Raw genomic sequence first — 21,844 nt, forward strand, 5'->3', positions numbered from 1 at the left:
TATTATTTTATGCAATTCTGCATCAGGGTTGCAGGCAGCATCTCATTGTTGAGCATTTGGTCGAAACGATGTGTATGGATGCAACTGTGACACAAACATTGAAATATAAATGCAAAAATAATGTAAATAACCTGTGTGTAGGATTTCTCTTTGGCGGCTAGTGAAACGCTCGTGTGGCAGAGCGCAGGAGGTGTGCCTGTTTGTGTTCCTGTGTGTTATCATCTGACTGCTGGTGTTTCCTATGTTTCACATTAATTATTGCTTACGCTTCCCATCGTAACACTGGCATGAGTCATGCGATGTGGCCATGAGATTTCAGTCATGCTTATTCTCTCCGTTGCCTCCCAGCGGTGCCGAAAGAGACGATGCGTTGCCTCTTTGCTGTCAGGCTGCGTCGGACCCTTTATGCCTTTCTCGTTGTACCTGAAAGCTCGTAAACAGGAATACAGGATGAGACGGCTGTAGTTTCCCTTTTACTGCTAATACATGTACCAGCTGATGACTCACGTCAACCCTTTTGAAGGTATTTTACAACCCAATTCTGAGACCCGGAGCATCAGATCTGGTCCTGTCACATCGTAGCATATCGTCGACATGCCGAGGAAGCAGAAAAACGGCTTCTTTAAATGAATGAGTTTCGATGCTATGCTCCTGCTTTGCTTCCTTGCCTCATCCCACCTCACCTCTCTCTCTTTTTCAACCCTTCTCTCTTCCTCTCTCTCTCTCTCCTTTGGCAACACTAATTCACTGTTACATATTGGCTGTGAATCATTCTCTATGATCCTTTTTTGTCTTTCTTGTGTTAATACACCCCTAGCGGGCCCTTTCTAAGTGCCCTAGTTAATGCTTCTCTCTGGCTATGTATTGCTCTGCTTGAGCTCATCATAGCACCCCCAGAACCCGGAACTTCCGCTCCAGCTCACTGTTTATGTTGCCGTGGGAATTGTAGAGAAGAGTGTCAGCCGAGAGGCCGGGGCTCTCTGGAGGCTCATGCAGGGAGAACTGAGCACCAGTTCAGTGGCCATCATGAGCCGAGTTACCAGATGGAACAAAATCAGCTGAAACTAATGTTGGAACAAATGAGAGGGAGGTAGTAATAGATTACATATACATGCAGATACTGCAGGTGCTTACCAAAAAACACACGTACATACACCTGCTGTAAGGCACTGCTTGGATAGATGCCTCTCCTCCTGTGTCCTGTATGATGCTGCGGCCTCTCATGAGTCACGAGAGACATCTTCAACACATTGTGGCTGATCCTTTAGAAAAGTCACGTCTAAGTACACAAAGATGTAAGATAGTGAAGCCGTGGTTGTCGTGAACCCTGGAATATAAATCATGCACTATATGTAGCACTAATTAATGGATTCCGGGAAGTCTGAACCGTTTGCTCACGACCGCTCTCTGTTTTAAGAGGTGACTAACGGAGGTACATTTTTGCAGCAGATCCGGATGGCGGAGGTTGAGCAGGCGTCGCTGAAGTCGGAGCAACTGTCAGACAAGTCGTCATCCCCCGCGCTGCCAGACGACCTCAGCCTGGACGAGCAGACTGCCGACCAGCTGCTGGCGCGAGAGGGCAAGGTGGGTAGGAGGCGAGTGTGGTGGGAAGGCTTCAGGCTTCTCTTTAACGCCTTAACACAATACGGAGTACAATAAGCAGTACTGATACACACCCTGATCTCTAAGATGACTCATTTTCTGTGAGGCCGAAATGAAAAACCATGAGAGGGAATATAAAATTGTTTTTCTTTTAAAACAGATTATACCAATAAAGAAAGTTGTATATGAGCATTGGTCAGTGGGTAATACTGTGCAATTTGCGAAATATGTTGTTGTTTTGCTTCACCCAGTATTTGCTGCGTACGCTGCTCAAATATAAACCCTCGTAAAATGATGATCATCCCAGTAATAACTATCGTACCTATATATAATGAATACAGAATGTGAGACGGGGAGCTTGGGAGTGAGCACCTGCTTTATTGTCAGCACCAGGGTAATTAATTGGGCTGTAGACCTACCTGCTTGTCAAATTTACACACAATGTTGAGGCCAATTAAATCTTCATGCCAGCATAACTTTCTTTGTGTATGAAAACAAAAATCAATATAACACCCATTGCACCAAACATTCATGGCGGTTCACTTCTCGTATGCCCACTATTTTCATCAGTCGACCGGCGCTTTGTGGCACTCCCCCAAGAGGAGAAGCACAAACAGAAGTGCACTGATCATTTCAGCACAAAACAAATGGCGATTATAAAATATGTTTAATGGCTATGCTGGAGGCTCTTATGTGAAATACAGGTACAAACATTAGAATCCAGAGAATACTTTATCTCTTCTCAGTGGAAACGATCTCGTCTTTGAAGAATCCACAGTCTCTGCTCATGAATAAAAGTCTTCGTAGTCGTGGTCCTGGGTGGCTCTCGCACCTCCCGCTCCGGCACCCACTTTCTCCCTCTCTTCCACTTTTATCTGTCATGCTTGTTCTTCTTCAGTGCCCTCCCTCTGGTAATTGCACCTAAGTTTCAGCACCTCCCTCTAGCCCCTCTTTCTCCTCCCCTTAATGCTCCTTGGTTCTGGATAGCCAGATAAGCCTGCTATCGTCAATCATGGCTGTCTCATTAGAGGAGGGGAAAGGAGAGGAGAAAGGGGAAGGCAGAAGGTGAGGAAGGATCCAAGGTTAGGGATTTCATTTGTTCGACACAAAATTGTGTGTGTGTGTTGTGTGTGTGTGTGTGTCTGTTTGAGGTTTGTATGGGTGTGGGTGTCTGCTGTTTGAAAGGTGGCTGTTGAGGGGCGACGACTGAATGACTCAGATAAACAATAATACACTAGTTGAAGCATAAAAGCAGACACACACACACACAATGTGTGTAGTAAATGATTCTGCAGCCCCTACATGATGGTAATTAAAACGTACGAGGTAAGAGCTTACAAAGCTGAACTCCACCTTAATCTACCTCCTGCTTCCCGCTTCCAGCGGTTGGAGCCACACACTGACACAATTATAACCAAACAATTATTGTTACAATATCTGACATCAACACGACAATAACAGGCTCTATCAGCTCATAACAAGTGCGCTCCCTTTCTCTCGCACTGAGATGAGCAGCCAGAGGGATGTTGTGAGACTGAGGCCATGTTTGATATCTGCAGGGTGCCACAGGGCTTTTTGCTGTTCTCATTCTCTATCAGGCGTGGTCCAGGAGTTGTTACTTAACGAAATATAATACTAATACTAAACTTAAATTGTGCTTTTGCAGAAGAAATAAGAGCTTAATTCTTAAGCTATGCATATATGCTTTTTCTTTAAGCACACCAGTAAAATCATTTTTCAGCACTTGATAAACGATCTATGTATTTATTTTGGATCTTTCCCGACATGTTTAATTTATTTATTTTTAATAGAAAAATTAGCACACTTACCTGATTAACCATTCCTGGATATTTGTTGGAAACGGCTTTCTCTTCAATGTCCGTTCCAGGGAAGGTGCAGCAGTGACTCCCGCAGCTCGGAAGAGGCTGCGGGTGGAGGAAGTTACGCAGGAGGCCACCAGGCTCGGCCCGTGGCGCAGAGCCAGGTGCAGGGGGCGGGCCTGGCCTGCCGGGCCCTCGGCACTGGCATGGAGGTGGAGACCGCACTGCAGGAGCTGCAAACACACCAACAGCATATGTGCTCACCTCACTGGAGCCCTGGTGAGTAAAACCAGATCAAGTGAATCCACTGTACTGCCAGCAATAGATTAAAATATGTGTGTGTAGCACTAGTTAAGTTCTGATTTAATGTCTTGCTATTTTGTGTTCTTTACATCCCAAATAGGGTGGTGGGTCGAATTGATTGTTGCATAGGACATAAACACTATGTACGAGAAATAGCATGATTATTTTGAACAAATGCAAAGTTCGTGCTTTCAAGACGAATATCAAAGAAAACATATTGTATATATTCGGTCTATTCAGAGAAGGAGGATTTAAAGAGGGCCTATATCGGTCCCTGAATTGCACCTCTCGAACATGTAGGAGAGATCATACAAGGGCCACTTGAACATCTGCAGAAAATAGCTTGAAATGATTTCTATCACATCTTTGTCGATCTGCAGCTGGTACGAGGTATTACATAATTACTAGTGCTGTGAAAAATAACGCGTTATGATTAAATTACAGGATTAATTAGTTTGGTTTTTTAACGCATTTAACACATGCGCAGAATGAGCTTCCAATACGTCTGTTGTTGATCGTCTCTAACCAGCAGCGTGTCATTTCTGTCTCTACGTGTCGCGTTAACATTTCTCGGCTCTCCGTCTTGATTAAAATTTGTAATCGTTTCACAGCCCTAATAATTACTTTTTTATTTCAGTGGATTTCTATTTTTAAACCAAGCGGCATCGCAAAGCAGAGACTCAGACCTACACATCGAAACACATCAACACATTTAAACAACTGGACCTTTTACCCACCGCCCTGCCGAGCATCGACTCATGGCATCCACCTGTCAGGGTTGTGCTTAGCTTGCTGACTTAAGAGCTCAATATCCAGAGTGGAAACAAATCTGTCATTTGTGTCAGGGATATTCACCAGAGAAGTGTAGACAATGTATCCATGAACACCAGGATGAAAATGGAAAGAGTGATTTCCCTCCTCAAGGTGGCGTTTCCAGCAGCAGCAACAAGGATAGAAACAAAGGAGGAGGCGGAGCCAGTGGCATTTCTCCTCTCTTCCATCTGTCTGCAGAGTTCTTCCACCCTGCAGGAGCAGCCATCCCTGCGCCTCCCCGCAGTAGGAGCTTACGGTTGTCGAGGGGCCTTAGGCTGACCTCCCCTGACTCCTGGGCTTCACTGCGCTCCCCAGGAGCCCAAAGCAAGATGCTCTGTTCACAGGTAGGGGGAGGGGAGAAACACAGATACATAGGTTATTGGACCGAGATAGTTGAGATGTTTTACTGTGGAAGAGGCTTAAGCAAGTCATTAGATTGATGAAGCAAGAAAGGAGGATTCATTGTTTTGTTTATCTGGGAGAGAAATGGCCTAAAGAGTGGTCACTGACAGCAGATGATGAATTATTAATGCCTTCTTAATGCAAATTGGAGTTTGATTCATGTGCTTTCTGTCTTCAGTATCCGTCCCACAGTGACTCCTCCCTGACGACAGGCAGCTCTGAGGGGAGCCTCCAGACCACCCTGGAGGAGGGGCTGAGCTTCAGCTTCTCTCCGCCACAGAACTTGGAGTCCCCTTTGCCTTTGACAGCTCCCTTGCCACTCGTGTGCCCACTCCCGTTGCCCGAAGACAGGCCTGCCAATTCCTCCCCAATCCAGACCCTGAGACCAAGGCCGAGCCCCTCATCGGCCCTCACCCTCCAGGCCACCAGGGGCCACCAGCGTAGCCAGAGCAGTGGCCGAGGTAGCGCCAGCCCGGGCTACACCCGTGAAGACTCCATCGACCCCTCAGACGAGGACCTGGGCATCGGTATCGGGTCATCAATCGGTGGTTGTGGCTCCAGCCAGGCGGGTAACAGCGAACACTTGTCGGAGACACTGAGCAGCTTGTCGCTGACATCGCTGCTGCCGCCCAGCTCCCTCGTGTACCCAGGAGGGGGGGTGAAGAAGTGCAACAGCACAGGCAGCCTGGACCAGGGGGGGATACTGCTGTCGTCCCGGGGCCGGGAGGGACGCAGAGAGCTCCTGGGCTTGGAGCTTATGGACCCCCAAGGCTTCTTGGCCAACCCCTGGGCGGGGGTGTTGGTGGACACAAGAAGAGGAGGAGGACGAGTTCAAATAGGAGATGGCGAGCAAGGGTTCAAAGGCAAGAGCTCAAGCCAAACAACAGTAGGGCCTTGTCGGAAAAACAGATGAAACCTATTGTTCACTCTTTCTTTGTCTCTCCATTCCTTGGATCTAAACCCATAGCTGTCCCTCTCTCTCTCTCTGCTTCCATCAGTGAGAGAGAGGCTCGATGACACACGATGTCCCGCATTCCAAAACCAAACCCTCATCTCGCCCCCTCAACCTCTTTCTATACATTTGTGACACGCCCATGTCCTACATTGTGGTACCTAGGGGCGTGGTCTTGGTTACAGCCTGCTGGTGAGGGTGTGGCCTGAAAAGTGAAGGCCTTGTCCCCTCTTGAAGACTGAACCTGTTCGGGAGGACGAGGGACGGCTTTGCATATCAGCGAGTCAAGAGGAGCTTGATGACACAAGGAAGAGTCTTGTTGTCGCTCTCTTGTAGGTTCCTTTATCCGGTGTCGGTTTGGGTTCACTGATGTTGAAAATGCAAAAATAGAAGAACCCAAACTGAAATATCTCTACATGCAAACTCAGACCCGTTTGAGCCGTTTATGTCTCAGAGGAATCGCAAAGCAAGTAAGTGGGAGGAGGCTCGGAAAAAGGCCGAAAATGTGAAGGCGGAAGGAAGGCGGGGAAAGGAGAAGACGGGTCATTTGTTTGGCTGGGAAAGCAGAAAGCGGATCTAATGTCCATCTGCTCCGGCAGACGGAAACAACAAGTTATACTCGCTCCGGCACAGGACCTTCTGCTGAGTCGAGAGTAAAACACAAGGTGGAGGAGAGTTCAAGAGGGTGTGCTCACAGTCTGTGAGAGCCTGGCCTCAGGTATCCAAGGCATGAATTCAATCATTCTCACCGCTTCCCCACACCTCTGTGTTTCTGAAAGAGAGGATCGCTATTGACTGATCAAAGGTCTGTGCCTCTGTCAACTTACTTTTGAGCGGCAGCGGGAAATGAAAAGGAATTGACGGATTGCGGAGGTAAAACCAACCACGGAGGGATTCGTGAAATCGGTTATTTTTCTTTCTCTCTCCGGCATCTGTCACTCACTCAAGAAATGAGTGCGAAAGAGAGCGAGATCGGCGCTTTACACCCCCCGTCAAAAGGAACAATAATGTGTGCGCGGGGCAGCGCTGTGTTCACCGCTCCTGAATGAAGGGAGACTTGGAGCTCCTTCTGACGCCGCGTGTGACGAGTGGACAGACGCACAGGAGTCGGCGGGACCTTGACTGCATGATGCATTTAACTAAGATTTGTTTTGTATCTATATACAGACGTGTATCAAGATGTCAATGTTGGGTGATAACCATGTGATTTCTATTCCACTATTTTTGTAGAAAAGAGAATAGGCAGGTGCAAGTGTTGCCGTTATTTGTCCCCATTCCGTTGAACCCATACGATCTATTTGACTTGTTGTCTAGGACTTTTTGTCTGCCAGTGGCTTCCAGTTTTATAACATTTTTTAAGGTGTGGACGGTGTATAAAACAACGAAGCAAAAAATGTCAAACTAACTCTGTCCGCTGAAGTGATTGTTCCCTCCAGCACATTTCTCTTTGGGAACACCGGTTCCTCTTGGATTTATTTTATTTATTTATTTTCAACGTTGGAGTCCTAGTGGACAAGCAGAGATGGGAACAGCCATATTCACTCAGCACATGAGGATCGTTCTATAGCTCACAGACATTCCTGGCTGTACACAAGGAACTTTGTTTGCTTTTAGCCTCCTATTCTTAAAAAAAAAAAAAAACGTGAATATCATATCTATGAAAGCTTTAATTTGAGAGTTACGGCACAACACATCCATTTTCGACACATCGGTGTGTCTTAAGCATGGTTCTGGGATTGCAATACAGTATGCTTTTTCTTGAAATGACACATTGATGCACTCATCTTTTGTTCACACAGACTCGATGTGGTAGCAGCCCCTTCTCACACCATAGTTTGACATCCGAAGCTGACGCTGTCACGATGAACAGCGGTTTGCATCTTTTAGTGCAAGCTGATTTTGGCTTCTGCCGCTTGATGAATCACCCCGTCCAAACAGGCTCATCTTTAAGCCTGAGTTCTAGAGGTAGACTGTTGTATCCCTTGTCTTTAAAAAACATGACCTTGTTTTTTTTCTTCTTTTTCTCAAAAATAATGAGGTGATGCGAGGGTTTTACCTTTTTTTATCATGCAAAATCACTTTGATGACTATGTTTTAGCACATGGTGTTGGGTATTAATGAGCGATAGTAAAGACAGTTGTGGGTGCGTGTGTGTTTATGACTACAGGTGAAGTGATTGCCTTTTCCTGAAGTGTCCTGTTTGTCAGTGAGGAGACCTGAAATTAAAGGTTGAAGAGGGAAGACACGAAGCAACCAAGGGCTGTTATAGCTTCAAAGATACATCCTCCTATCTTTCTGAGACCAATCCTTGTGTCAACTGAATATGACATCAAAGGTTAAAGCCTGACTACGCAGCAATAAATGTTCTATGTGTCTGCCCTGAGTAAATGATGTCAATGTGATTTTTATCTCCTCAGAATTCTACAGTATTCATTACTGTCTGTTTCTGCTCCTACTTGTCTGAACTTACAGCCAATCAGAGAGCACCTCTGCCCTCTCAGAGACAAATCAGTAGAGAGATGGGCTGCAATTGGACATCATGAACAAAGTGAGGTTATTGAACTCAGGTCGGGGGGTAAAAACCACTGGTAAATCTTTAAAGGTAGCTGTAAAGGTGTGCTCAGACTGAACCCACAGCACATTTACACTTTGCTTTACTCGCACAAATTAGGCTGCCGGAGTGTTTTACACGCGACAAACAGCCAATGCACCCGCAGGCCAGATGTTATTACAACCTAACAACACACCAACTGCTCCTGAGCACTGTGCCTTTGTACAGTGTGTGTGTGTGTGTTGCAGTCGGACCGATTTACCACCATCTGAAGTTGTTTCTGTTGTTTTCTTCCAGGGTTGTTTTCTCCTCTCTGTTTGTTGACGAGGTGGAGTACAACCGCTCGGGATACGCGCACGTTCCTTGCTAAAGCATCAACATTTTCAACGTGTGCGGACTTGTTTTTACTTTAATTGGCGCTGCGGCCCTGAGCGACCTTTGACCTGCTCTCCTCGTATGCGATCACGCCGCCTATAGAATGAGCTTTCCTTCAGTCTGAACACACCTTAAGAGTGTACAATTCACATTTGTACATATCTTTGTATTTTGATCTGCATGTGTGCATTGCTGCCAGTGACCATGATTATCTCGTTAGTATGCATTTCATAAAATTGTACAAAGTTAAAGGGAATGCCCCGGTGTTTTTTGACTGCTGCTATGAAACCACGAAGAAATGATCCGTCCGAGCCGCAACCAAAACTGATTTCTTCTTATTCACAAGATAGTTCTGATTATTTTTAACAGTGACATTTTTAAGTTCAGTCTTCCTCTTTATACCTGTTATTTACATCTGATATGATAGGACGAGGACAAAAGCAGGAAGTGTCCAGAGATGACGGACAGCTGGACCGTGTGAGAGACCGAGGTAGGAAGACGGGAGGCTTCTCCAGACAGCTTGTCATCGGCAGGGCGAGAACACGTTAGGCACCCCGATGTGTTGTTTACCACCCACAAGCAGCCGGCCTCATCCAACCTCTCAAAACCAGCGCTCCCTGCAGACCTCCGTCCTTCAAATGTCACTGCAGCAGGCCGGTGGTGTGTGTGTGTGTGTGTGTCTTTGTGTGTGTGGTGAGCGGCGAGCGTGTCTCTGAGACCGTGCGAGCCCAAACCAGCACGTCTGAGTGAATGTGTCGTTGCTCCCGATAAGAAGTGGCCTGTCATCTGAAATGTGTTGGGCGTTAACTCCGATGTTCCTTCCGTCACCTGAAGAAAACAAGTGACCTCTTGCAACATGAAAGGTCAGTGTGCTGATTGGTCCCGAGGCAACACACAAAGAGCCCAGAGACATCAGGATCATTGTTTCACCTCACCTGGAAACCATCTTGTCTGAGCTATAACTTTAAGAGTGCTTTTGTACCGCGTGACGCATCCATCGAATGTACATGTCTGAGGGAAGGATGCTTTGGATTAAAGTAGGTTATGGCAGGTTTATAGTCAAAGAAGAGCATAATTATAAACTCCTTCAAATGTTAGTTGGAAAATCATAAGAAAGTGGTGCTACCGCAAAGTTGTCAAACATGAATATGATAAACAAGATCCAAACGGCTGTGTCTCTTGGCTCAAGGTGGACAACTGGAAACTTCTGACAACATTCAACTTTTTTTCACAGAGGGTTTTTTTCCTGGGGAAAGTTTGGAGCTTATTATTAAAAAAGTGTCAATTCTGTGTTTTTAGTGCACGGTCCTGGACCATGAATCGGTGATATCACGCTGTGTCGTTTGGATAAAACACTCAGAGAGCACAACCTGAAGGGTCAGCGAGTATTATGGGAAACTTTAATGAAGCAATACTGAAGAGTTCAAAAATGAAGTAAAAATGCGTGCTGTTCTATTTTTGAATGCAGTTTTATCGGATTATTATTCAATGAGTGATCGTCAAAATGTTGGCCCAATCCTCATGGAGCAACACTTTCTCACTGAATCTTTTTCCTCCATTTATATCATCACATCAGTCAGAAAAAGCTGAATGTGAGAGTTTCCTGATACACACATTTGTCACGGTTGTGTTTGTGAACCAGCTGCTGTCAGACATCAAGGTCCAACTGCCCGGGGACTCCAGAAAGAGCCAGATAAAAGGTAGGTTATGAAGGATGAGTGAGACGCCACTGAAATGGGCTGAATAAAAGATCAGAGAAAATGTAGCTGTCAATCTCCAGATGATATTTAAATTCTGAAAATGAAACTACTTCTGGAGGGTTTTCTCTCTTATGAATGTCCCTCTGTGGTTCGGATGTGACTTGCCTTTAAAATCAGTGTTTATGGTCATAAGTGCACATATATATAAATGCACTCCTCCCGCGTTCCCTCTGCAACACGAAGCCATTGGTGGAGAGAGAAGCTGTGACGGCTGAAACAGAGAGATTGTGAGCGGTGCTGACTGCAAGTTTCAGCACCACTGCGCTTCCATCTCCTGGAATGATTGACTGGTGTTCTCAACACCTGACCGACTGTTCAGTAAGATAATAGTGAAAATGATACGGCAACAATGTGGAGCGACTAGTTTACGCTTTGAAATGTTTATTTGAAGGGAGCTGCAGGCTCAGGTTCAGTAAATGCCGGGCTGTGTTTCTTCAACCGGCAGATTTACAATCCCAGTTCCAGCTGTCACATCTTCGGCTCGTCTGGATCCAGAGCTCAGCAGTTTCCCTGAACATCAAAACATGTTTTGAAACCTGGCAAAACTGCCTCGGCATTTCAGCGGAATCCACTGATCACGTTTACTGCTGAATTGTAAGAATGATTGAGATCAGGAAAAAAGAAACGTGGCGACCTCTATTTCCCATAAAGATAAAAGGAAAAGCAGGTTTTTACCGGTGTTTTTATGATAACGGTGGATCAAAAAACAATGATAATCTGACAACAGTGAACCAACAGAGACTCTGCAGCTTTGCTCGGCTTGATGGAGCGTTGTGGTTCTGCTCATTGTGTTCATGTCCTGAACTCCTGATGCTTGACTGTGTGTGTGCTCTGTCGCGGCTCCTATAGCCTCCTGTTCATGGCAGCCGGCTGTTTTGAGCACTAAATCTGAATTTGTAATAAAGTTGCTGCTGTGAAAGTGCAAAACAAAGTGTATATCCTCCAGATTGGGGAGCCTACAGTAACAAAGGCAGCAGATTGTGATGCATGCAATTTATTTTACATCTAATTGGACCTTTAATTATGGGATCCTTTAAATGCCTCCATGTGCTTCAAAGCAAGTGTACAGGAAAGTTAATCCAAAGTCAGGTGGTGCAACACAGGGAGCGTGTGGTTTTAGCTTTGTTGACTTTCTACTGATCTCAGCATGTTATGGTGCTGTAAATATGTCAAACTAAAGAGTCTATGTTGTGAGGATGGTTCAGTAAACAGGCGATACCCACTCTGTTTGGTTGAAGAGCAGCAACTCCAGCCGAGAAGTTTGAAACGTGTCGTAGGTCTTGAGTGGATTTATTGCTAAAGTTTGGTGCGTGTTGCATTAATAACCTCCGTCTCTCAGAGCTTTTGGTGTTTAGAGCTGTTGGCTGTCGCCTCTCCTGCTATGAGCCCGCTGAGAGTGGGAAAAAGAGACTAATTATGCATGACACATGGTTGTAGTGAAGGGCAAACTGAGGACCAGCTGAAATTGGCCTAAATATATATCTGAAAACAGAATACGCCTTCTTCATGTCAGAAACTGCAATTCCAAAACTCTTTGCCGAAACTCCTTGTGGAAGTGCACAGGCTGTCCATGAAGATGGAGCATTATATATTGTCATTCTATACAGCTGTTATTAACCTTGACTTTCTGTATTCAGCTGGTCATTTTGAAAGATTGGGAGTAATACACTAATACGCTTTAATGTTTATTTTCTGCTTTATTATTCTTAATATCTACACTTTGTAATTCTTATTATTATTTCCATCTGTTTCTCAGATGGACATTTATTGATTCGCCATGTGAAGCAGTTCGATTCCCAAATTCTGCTCCAATATTTAGTCGGGGTGCGCGAGACAAAGGAAGAAAGATAAGAAGAGACCGACAGAAACAGAAGAACGTACCGAGAGAGTCACACACACACACACACACACACACACACACACACACACACACACACACAAAGCAAAGCATCCTGGATGTTGCATGGACTTCATGTCACTGTTTCATTTGAAATTGGGCCTATTAGTTTTGGGAGAAACTGTCTCCAGCCGGACACGACGATAATGACCCATAATAGTCATGCGGCTATTCAAGCCTTCTAATTATGAAACTCAAATGCAGCCTTATAGTTTGGAGACAGCATCGAGGTCCCGTGATGCATTTACTGTCTTCACCTCTTTAGATTGTGAGGTGAAACTAGCAGATTATGTCGTAACTATAGTATCTTCGAGGTGCTATTTTCCTATGTTGGTTTTCTGTGTGTGGAGTTTCCTCTTGAATGTGTGTGTTTCTGTGTGAAGCCCTTCAGACAGCCACGGGTTCATGTGAGGAGAAATCCTCGGAGCCTTCGTCTCTCATCTCCACCGTCACATATTTATCACTGTAATTAGGCGCTCTGCTGAGCACGAGGCCCCCACTGGGCAAGACTTTCTGTCTGCCCCGTCTACCTGGGAGCCTGCTGTGTGTGTGTGTGTGTGTGTGTGTGTGTGTGTGTGTGTGTGTTTGTGTGTGTGTGTGTGTGAGAAAGAGAGAAAGAAAGAGACTGTCCCATCTTTGCTGAAAAACGGTGTTCTGAGCACCCATTGGTCGATCCAAGCTGCTGCCTTTTGTTGTAGCCTGGATCAAGGAGACACGGAGGCTTCCTTTGTAGCCAATGTTGTCCTTTGTCCTTTGTCCTCGGCGTGTCTGTGTCTGGACTCGTATCGCCGTCGGACCGACAGGCTTTGAGGGCAAAATGAAAGAGAGAAACAACGCCGCAGACAAAAGACGGCAAGACACGAAGGGAAAGATGAATGAGGTTGAGAACCAATGGAGGAGGTATGGAAGAAAGGTGCCAACAGACATTTAGGAAACATCAGTGAGGCGAGCAAAGAGAAGCAGTGCGTCACATTGCGACTACAAACGCCAATGGCGGATGACAGCATGTCCACATTTAGCTCTTGAACATATGCTGTAGCGCCACAGGAGCCCAGGAAGTGAAGCTGGAGCCAACAGGAGCACAGGATGTCTCCGCAGTGAAATGACACTCTGCTCCGTCTGTATTGGCGAAGACTGGGACCGTTAAGGTAGAGGGTACAGAAAGGGGAGAACGGTTGAGAGGGACGGGAGAAAAACAGTGGAGACGAGAGGAGAAGCATGACGTCGGGAGGGATGTGCATTCCAGAAAGATGCAGAGGAGACCGTTGGGGGGGAAGCATCAGAAAAATCTGGACTGGACCACTGCAACAGCATCCGGTACGGCACATCCACCAAGATCACCAACACACTACGATACGTCCAGAATACAGCCGCCCGTCTCCTCTCCAACTCGAGGGGTCACATGACCCCGGGCCTTCAACACCTCCGATGCATACAGCAAGTAATCCAGATCAAGTAATCCAGATCAGGACCTTCTCCATAGCTGCCCCCCCTCCCATCACCTCAGACATTCTCCATCACTCTCCACTTTTAAAACTCGTCTATTTATATCTGCTCTTAATGCTCGACGCTAATTCAGCATGTCACCGTGATGTCATCTCTCTTGTGTGTCTTGTAATGGCTTTTATTGTTTCCGAGTACCTTTTTTACACAAATAAAATGTGTTATTATTCATTTAATTATGAATTGCCCATATCAACAGTTGGAGTGACGACAGCAAACAAAACCCGTGTCCGTGTTTAAACAACTGAATGAAAAGTGTTTTTAAAAGACTTTAACAATTGCGATCCTGTCCTTTCATATTTCCCCGGTTCTCAAAAGGTTCACGCACGCTTGAGTGTTCTTTCGTCTTACGGGAGTGAACAAATAGGCAATTGCATCCAAATGAGTGGCTGTAACACTTTTGATGTCTGTGGCTTTGATGCTCGTGTGGAAGGAAAGGAGACGAGGCGAGGGCACATGTAACAGCCCGAGAGGGGGGGGGAGCTGCTGCTGCCGGTACTTCAAGGAGACGGATGTATGAAATGACTGCTATAGAGGAAGATCAATGATGGAGATTTTTTACATGAGCCTAGAGGGTTTCCGTTTTTCTGTGTTATGGCTTTCAAACATTCTGATCTTTAGGAGATCCGAGTCGGCTTGAGATATATTCTTTGATGAAACAATTTAGTGAAATGGAGTAAGTGTAAAGGCATAACCTGTGTACTTATCAGAGTGGTGAGAGGACCCCGTGATGGGGGTATTGGAGACACCGCAGGAACCAAAGGACGAACCACAGATTGATAGAAGTAAATTAAAAAAGATCTTATGTCAGGTTCACATCGATGTACTCGGCTCCACACGGATCACCACACACACCTCAGTGTGAGCAGAAGGACGTCAGAAAGAACTCCAGCTGGTGATAAAGACCACAGACCGTATATGACTTTGATTTTCTTTCAGTTGTGGAAGATGCCTCATTAGGAAATAACTTAAAGTAGATCATAATGCTAAATCCAATTAGGCTGGGGAAGCTCGGGCCACGAAGACATATTACACGGCAACATCAGGGTCAATGTTTAGTCTCTGTACATCCCTGAATGTGACTTTTGACTAAATCTGAATTTATCAAATTGAGTCCAGCTTATTTTAACACGCAAAGTGTGAAGGAATCTCTGTAATTTACTGAGGCATTATCTTCTGTTATAAATAAATAATAATTTGACAAAATAAACATCATCAACGGTGAGATTCAGATGCCTCATTGTTCGGCACAGTGACAACAGACAAGTCAAAGACATTCTGCATCTTGGAACCACGAGATGTGTTCGGGTGAGCCGAAACGAGGTGAACAAGGCTGTGACTGCAGGTAATTACTTTTCTCAAATTGTTTATTTATTACTGTTGTTGATGGATTTCACTAATGAAGCAAATCAGACTTCTGTTAGGAACAATTCGACAGTCACAGATTTGTTATGCCAAACAGTAAAGCCCACTTAACTCCCATTTAAATTCATTATACTCCAAATAAAATCCAATTTTGCTTCCCAAATTGCCTTATTCTCATTTAAGCTTGGCACGTTGGTGGAGATTTAGACGGGTATTTGTTGAGCCGCATGGTCTCCTATGACACCGCGGGCTCGTTTCCATGGTTTATTAGTTTTACAAAAGCTGGGAATGTGTAACATGACCCTGGCCTGCTCTCTCGGGGGGCCCCGGATTTCATCTTTTGTTTTTGTCCTCTCTGTTTTTAAGCAGATGAGTTTGGGTTTGTACACGTTTGTGTGTCCAGCTGAGTTGTGCATGACCAACAACACGTTGCATCCGTACGTGGTTTGAAGTTTTGACTATCATGCATATGGCAGCATTAAGAAGTATTCAAATAGTGTGCACACTCATTGTGTCTCTTTGTATCGTGCATCCTCCACTGCAGCCGACCTGTGGAGTCATATTTAAAAACCTGCATATTTTGATATCTTCATAATGGTTGACTGACCCTGAATAGTGTTAAATATTGACTATGACCGTTTTATTGTTGACGTCGCTTTCCAAGCCCAGAAGGCCGTTCCCCACTCACCCGGGGTGTGTGATCTCATGACTTTGGCCGCTTTACAACCCGACCTGAAGCTACTGCGCTCAACTCAATCTGTTCTGCAGATTTTACAAAAGAGGTTTTTTTATATGTATAAAGACATGACATGTTATGTTGACCACATGTTTAGCAGGAGCAAAAAGTTTGAGCTACGCTATCTTGAGAAAATATATTTGAAAAAATAAACTTGATATTGAATTAGCCATGCATAAACTTTGTTTAAGCCATAAAAAGTGGGGGGGCTGGAGATGAGCTTAAACCCGACATAAACACCACGTCATCCGGATGTGTAAAGTACATACATGAATGTGTGTGTGGAGCTGCAGACTGGACCTGCCCCTCGTTTTGAGGTGAGAGACGGGCGATGTCAGCTCGCTCTGTAATTTCCATTTCAGTGCACATCAGTGCAAATGTCAGTTCTCATTGCCTTCATCCCCAAAAATACACACACACACACATACACACAAAGGCACACACTTGGACACAACAGAAACTCACATGTATTGTATCACTTATTGTAAGTCACTTGGGATAAAAGCATCTGCTAAATGTAATGTAATGTATGCACACATTTACTCCAATGCACATATTGATCACTTTTGCTGTGTGTGAAAAAAAACATTATGATTTCCCTTGTATGTCTATCACTGTGAGGTAATCTGAAATCTAATGACTAATTCGCCCATCTGCTTTTTTCTGAGATTTCTTCAGTTTGATCTCATTTCTCCAGCATCTCCCCGGTCCTTCTCTAAAGCTCTCCTTCTCTTTTCATCCGTTACCTTGTTGCCGTGGCGCCGCGTGCAGAGTGAATCAGCAGGAGCTCAGTGTCCTGCATCACCTTTAATACCTTTGTTGGAGACGAGCACGGTGCTGATTTGCATGATTACACAGCATCCGCAAGACAGCCAGCGCTTCATTACTCACTCCCACACACACACACACACACCAAATGATTGAGGGAAAGTGAGTGAAGCCAAACACACACACACACACACACGCAAATGCAGCCGTAGAAACACCCACACACAAGCGTACAGATACTGTACATCAGAGTAATGCCATCTGACACTGCTTGCTGGCCAGTGAGCACACACACACACACACACACACACACATGCAGTGTCTCACTAGGTTTGAAAGCTACTGCTTAAGGATGCTTGAACCTCCAGGTATTTCAAAGGGTATCGCTTTGAGACACATTCTCAATGAGCACACGTTAAACCGTCAAAACGTTAAACCTTGCCTATCACTGTATCATCTCACTGCTGCTAAGCGTAACAATATAAACACATTGCAGCTGGCCGCAGAGTATCAGTGGACAGGTGCATGACTGATCTCTGAACAAGGAAAGAGGGACGATCAATACAGAGCTATTGAAGCCCCGGATCGACGAGAAAGAAATTCACAATGCAGAGGCCACCGCCCAACACCCCCCCGGACCCTCATGGTGAGAGCAGTGCATTAAAACTTGTCAAATGCGAGTGTGTCACACAGAGAGACAAAGTGAGCTTTGCTCGCGGCATCTGCAGAGAAATGTGCCCTCCTGTCACGAGAGAGTGCATTTTACTGTCCACCTTCGGGGAGCGCAGCGCGGATCAATAACTGCTGAGCAAATTTATTGCACAGGCAGCATCTTCAGCTGGGAGACTTCTGGTCTGCCAGGAATTACAGGTGTGGAGGAGATTTACACCTTCACACCTTTCCCATGGCATTGTGAAGAGGAGAGGAAAGGCAGGGCGGGTCGACGAGGCTTTGGATTTATACGGCTTAGCGTGAACTTTCCAGAGAGGCTGTTTTAATATACTGTACACACAGAAAAATGAAGGTGCCATCTGGAACCGAAAATGGTTCTTCGGAGTGTTGTCATAGAAGAACCATTTCTGGTTCCGCAAAAAAACTTTCAAACCAAAATTCTTTAACGAACCATTTCCTTAAAGAGTTATTCAAAGAACCACTAAAGGTGCCTCAATCAACCTTAAGAAATAGTTATTTAAGGCACCATTTCTGGTTCCACAAAGAATCTTTCAAATGAAAGTTATTTAAAGAACAATTTTCTTAAAGAGATCTTCAAAGTACCTATAATGGTGCCTCAAACGAAAAAATGGTTCTTCAGTGGGTGATGGTTCTTCGTAGAAGCACACAGCCTTTTAAAGAACCATTTAAGTACCATTATTGTTCTGCGTGTGCAAGACCACGGAGACGAGTTCCTGCCATTCAAGTCTTCCATGGGATTTGAGGTGCATTCTGTGTGTGTGTGTGTGTGTGTGTGTGTTCCCCACATGTACACCTGAGTGTTTATATGCAACACCCCATGTCTGCGTATGGCGTTGGAGCCGCGGCCTTCCATGAACACACATGCACTTGTTCTTTGAAATCCGCCGGGCTTCCGTTCAAGCAGCCGCTCCGCTTTGAAGTCCAACGCGAGGCTTTTATCTTGTTATCTTGTTATCTTGTTATGTCATTGTATTCCCCCGCGCAATACCAGGCAACATCCCGAGGGGTCCAACAAATACCCCGGGCCCTCCCCTCTCATCCATAACACACAGCCGACAATGACGGCAGGAGAGTAAAAATGTCCATTTTGTGTTTGAACCGGAACAAAAGGGAGTTTCCAGACGACCATATACTGAAATGACGAGCCTAATTCATGAGATGCATAATTCATGGGACGGAAAAGTGTGCCGTGAAAGTGAAGTGGCTGGCGGGTGAGGGGGAAGACGAGAATGCACCATCAGCATTTTCCTGGAGAGGAGAAGATGGAGGGGGAGTACTGGCGTGTGTGTGTGTGTGTGTGTGTGTGTGTGGGGCAAACACAACACAAACGCCATTATGGGCAAAGCGTGAGTTTGAATAATGAATTGACGAAGATTTGTCAAGAGCTTTGACTTCATGTGACTAAAGACTTCCACAGCAAACACAGGGAGGTGCAGTCTCAGGCCTTGCTGACATGCAATCCATCGATTGGTCCTGACCTCGAGGTCAATGCAAAACGACATCATCATCATCATCATCCTTCTCTTGAAGAATATTTGCAACTTAGTTGATACAGAAACTGCAAGAGAAGTATAAATGACCAATAATGCAAATGGTTTGCTAGCAAATAGTCTTTAATCTTCACCCATTAAAAATGACCAACATGTAATTCAAGTCTCCTCTATAACCAATAGCTAATAAAATCATTAAATAATAATAATGAGCCTATTTATGGCTGTAATATACAGTATAAGAATGGGATCAATGTTACAGCGGGTCAACTGCGATGAACCTCGAACACAAGGATCACTGATGATTGACGGAGATTTAAAAAGATCCTCATGGATCGGACTCGTCTGAGATCAATAACGACATTTATGGGACATTAAAGGGTCTTATAAATATGCCGCAGCGCATCACAGTGCTCCCCGTGTTAATTACGCAGCTCAAATGAAGAAGATATTCGTTTGGTAACCTGTGTTATCTTTGGATTAACATAAAATAAACCAGGAGAGACTTCAAGTGAGAACAGCGATGTTCTGTCCTGATGTTTCGTGGTTTCACATTAGCGAGCCAGACTTTGGGGGTAATTGTCGTTGGTTCCGCTCCATCTCTCCTCCGTGTTGTTTCTCTCCCCGCTGGCTGTGCATGGAGACTGGAAGGCAGCTCTGTTCGCTCTGTGTGCACAATGCCTTTCATTCCACCTGGTGCATATTTAGGGGCGCTGTGCGACCGCCGCTTGTAATGGAACAAATTAGGCAAGGTCAGGTTGAGCTGTTGCCGTGGAGACAGGGTTACACCGAGGGGACGGTGTGGTGTTGCCTTGTATCTCAGAGGGGTGTCAGTGAGTGGAGTTTATTTTCGGGGCGTTGAGATCTGTCTGCCTTCCCTCTCACTTCTACCCCGTGAGTCTTTCTTTGTGGCTCGTGTCGCGCTAATGAGTCTGCTGTTTATCTAAATGCCAGAATGTAAGTTGTGTGGTGCATTCAAATGAGTCCCTTTTGTATCGTTTGCTCCAAAGCCGAGTCTCTCTTTCTGCGCAAGTCATCCTGGCCTCCCTCCGGTTTCAGCCTCTTGTCCTTCCCTCTGTCCGACTAGTCCTTCTTGAGCTTCCCGAGAGGGAGACGTGGGCCGGCCTCGTCCTCCCGAGGGCTTTGATGCTTAGGTGGTGAGGAATACAAAGTCTCACCGGCTGCCCCAGGAGGGGAGAAGAAGAAGAAAAACAAGGGGGGGGGGGGGGGGGGGGGGGGGGAAGAAGCAAGAACATAAAGGAAGTGGTGGTCAGACAGAAAACAGAAAAGAAGCTGCTGGGCTGTTATTCGTTGATACGGAGCCCATTCCTGTGGTGGAGCCATCTGCTGAGGGAGGCACGGTTCACTCTGCTTCCCTTATCACCAGCGAGCATTCACGTTTTAAAACGTAACCGGTGAAACTGCAGAATGTTCCCCTGGACCCAGACAGTCTAAACACGCCCCATGAGGAGACACGCCCGGCTTCCCAGAACCCAAGAGAGCAGCTCTGTCTTTGTGAGAAGATGACGCAATTTAATTATTATTAAAACCGACAGCTGTAGTTTGTTCTCACACGGGTCATAAACACTGCAGGTGCTCGGAAAGCGGCCAGTATGCTTCTTCTTCTTCTTCTTCACTGTGGAGGTGAAGGAAGGTTGAAGGGGCTCCGGCTCCCCCCTTCGGACCTGGATTCTGTCTCCTGGGCCCGGCTGGAGTTTGTACTCACACTGAGTGCACGGGCAACGGGCCTGAGAGGGATGACAGTCTTCTTTCAGCTAACTGATGATATTATTTATTCTTTTCAAATAAAACTGAGGAAGAATAATCATTATTTGAATATGACATTTAGTGATGGAACAATGAATCCAAAATCCATGTGTGCATAAGAAGTGTGTGTGTGTGTGTGTGTTGTGTTGTGAAAATCCTCTCACTGAAGGTGCGTGTGTGCGTGTGTTGTGTTACTTTCTTGACATTTGGAATCAAAGCTTGAGTCTAGATGTTGCATATCATTAAGCCTTTGACTCTTCAGAGAGGCATTACATTCTGTGAAATACTCCTTTGCGTCCTCACAGGAGCACTGATGACATTTAATTGACATACCGTGACCTTATAGACAGCCGGTAGCTCAGAACTCGTGTGTAAACCAAATCCATGTCAACTCATTGTTTGGACAGTGTCAAAGTATTGAGTTGTTCACCTGGAAGAAAGAGAAGGAGTTGGCAACGTGTTAACACACTGAAGTTATTCATATGTTAATGTCGAGTCAGAGGATTGTCCACCGCAATTAACCGGTTGCATTATGACACAAGATGAAACACGACAGCCACCACTGGGGTTGACTGGGAAACATGGTGTGATGTTGGGTGGAGCACAGGGTGTTAAAGTATACATCAGGGGCTCCAAACAACTAGGTTAATATGTGCTAAGACAAATGCTGGGCTTGAGAGATTTATTTAAGATTAAAAACATTTGTCATACATAAAAAAACGGCCCAACTAAAAGTACAATGATGAAATTTCAATAGGCTACTTCCCCGTCACAAACATCCTGCCTGTGAGGACACCTATCACTACATCACCTGCATTGAGAAAATGCCTTGAGATGAACATGATTGACGGCTGACACAAACTGAGTGTGTGTTGGAGTTTGGATTATTAATCAGACGGCACACCGACAGCCCTGATGAATCGCCTCCCCTCCTGCATAATCTATACGTTGCTTTCCCTCTCGACCTTCACTTGAGATTGACCGTGTGTGGAAACAAGAGAGTAAAAGTAGCGAGAAGAGAAGACCATATATCTCCATTATCCTCTT

The 21,844-nt window shown here is 45.4% G+C and overlaps 1 protein-coding gene and 1 long non-coding RNA gene across 2 annotated transcripts in view; one reads left to right on the forward strand and one right to left on the reverse strand.

The window, feature by feature from the left end:
- Positions 1-9,063, forward strand: part of LOC130188527 (voltage-dependent T-type calcium channel subunit alpha-1I-like) — a 95,018-nt gene extending 85,955 nt beyond the window's left edge. Inside the window, exons 30-33 of the mRNA XM_056406923.1 lie at positions 1,447-1,584; positions 3,491-3,701; positions 4,650-4,882; positions 5,119-9,063. Coding sequence (XP_056262898.1) covers positions 1,447-1,584; positions 3,491-3,701; positions 4,650-4,882; positions 5,119-5,853 — 1,317 coding nt within the window. The 3' untranslated portion in view covers positions 5,854-9,063. The remainder of the gene's footprint in view (positions 1-1,446; positions 1,585-3,490; positions 3,702-4,649; positions 4,883-5,118) is intronic.
- A 10,100-nt stretch (positions 9,064-19,163) lies between these two features.
- On the reverse strand, positions 19,164-21,398 carry LOC130189082 (uncharacterized). The gene is made up of 3 exons (XR_008830703.1): positions 21,131-21,398; positions 20,604-20,778; positions 19,164-20,211 (listed from the first exon to the last, which is right to left on the reverse strand). It is a non-coding gene; the product is annotated as an uncharacterized LOC130189082 (long non-coding RNA).
- Between the last annotated feature and the right edge of the window lie 446 nt (positions 21,399-21,844).

Source organism: Pseudoliparis swirei, chromosome 23 (genome assembly GCF_029220125.1).
Source record: "Pseudoliparis swirei isolate HS2019 ecotype Mariana Trench chromosome 23, NWPU_hadal_v1, whole genome shotgun sequence".
NCBI lineage: Eukaryota > Metazoa > Chordata > Actinopteri > Perciformes > Liparidae > Pseudoliparis > Pseudoliparis swirei.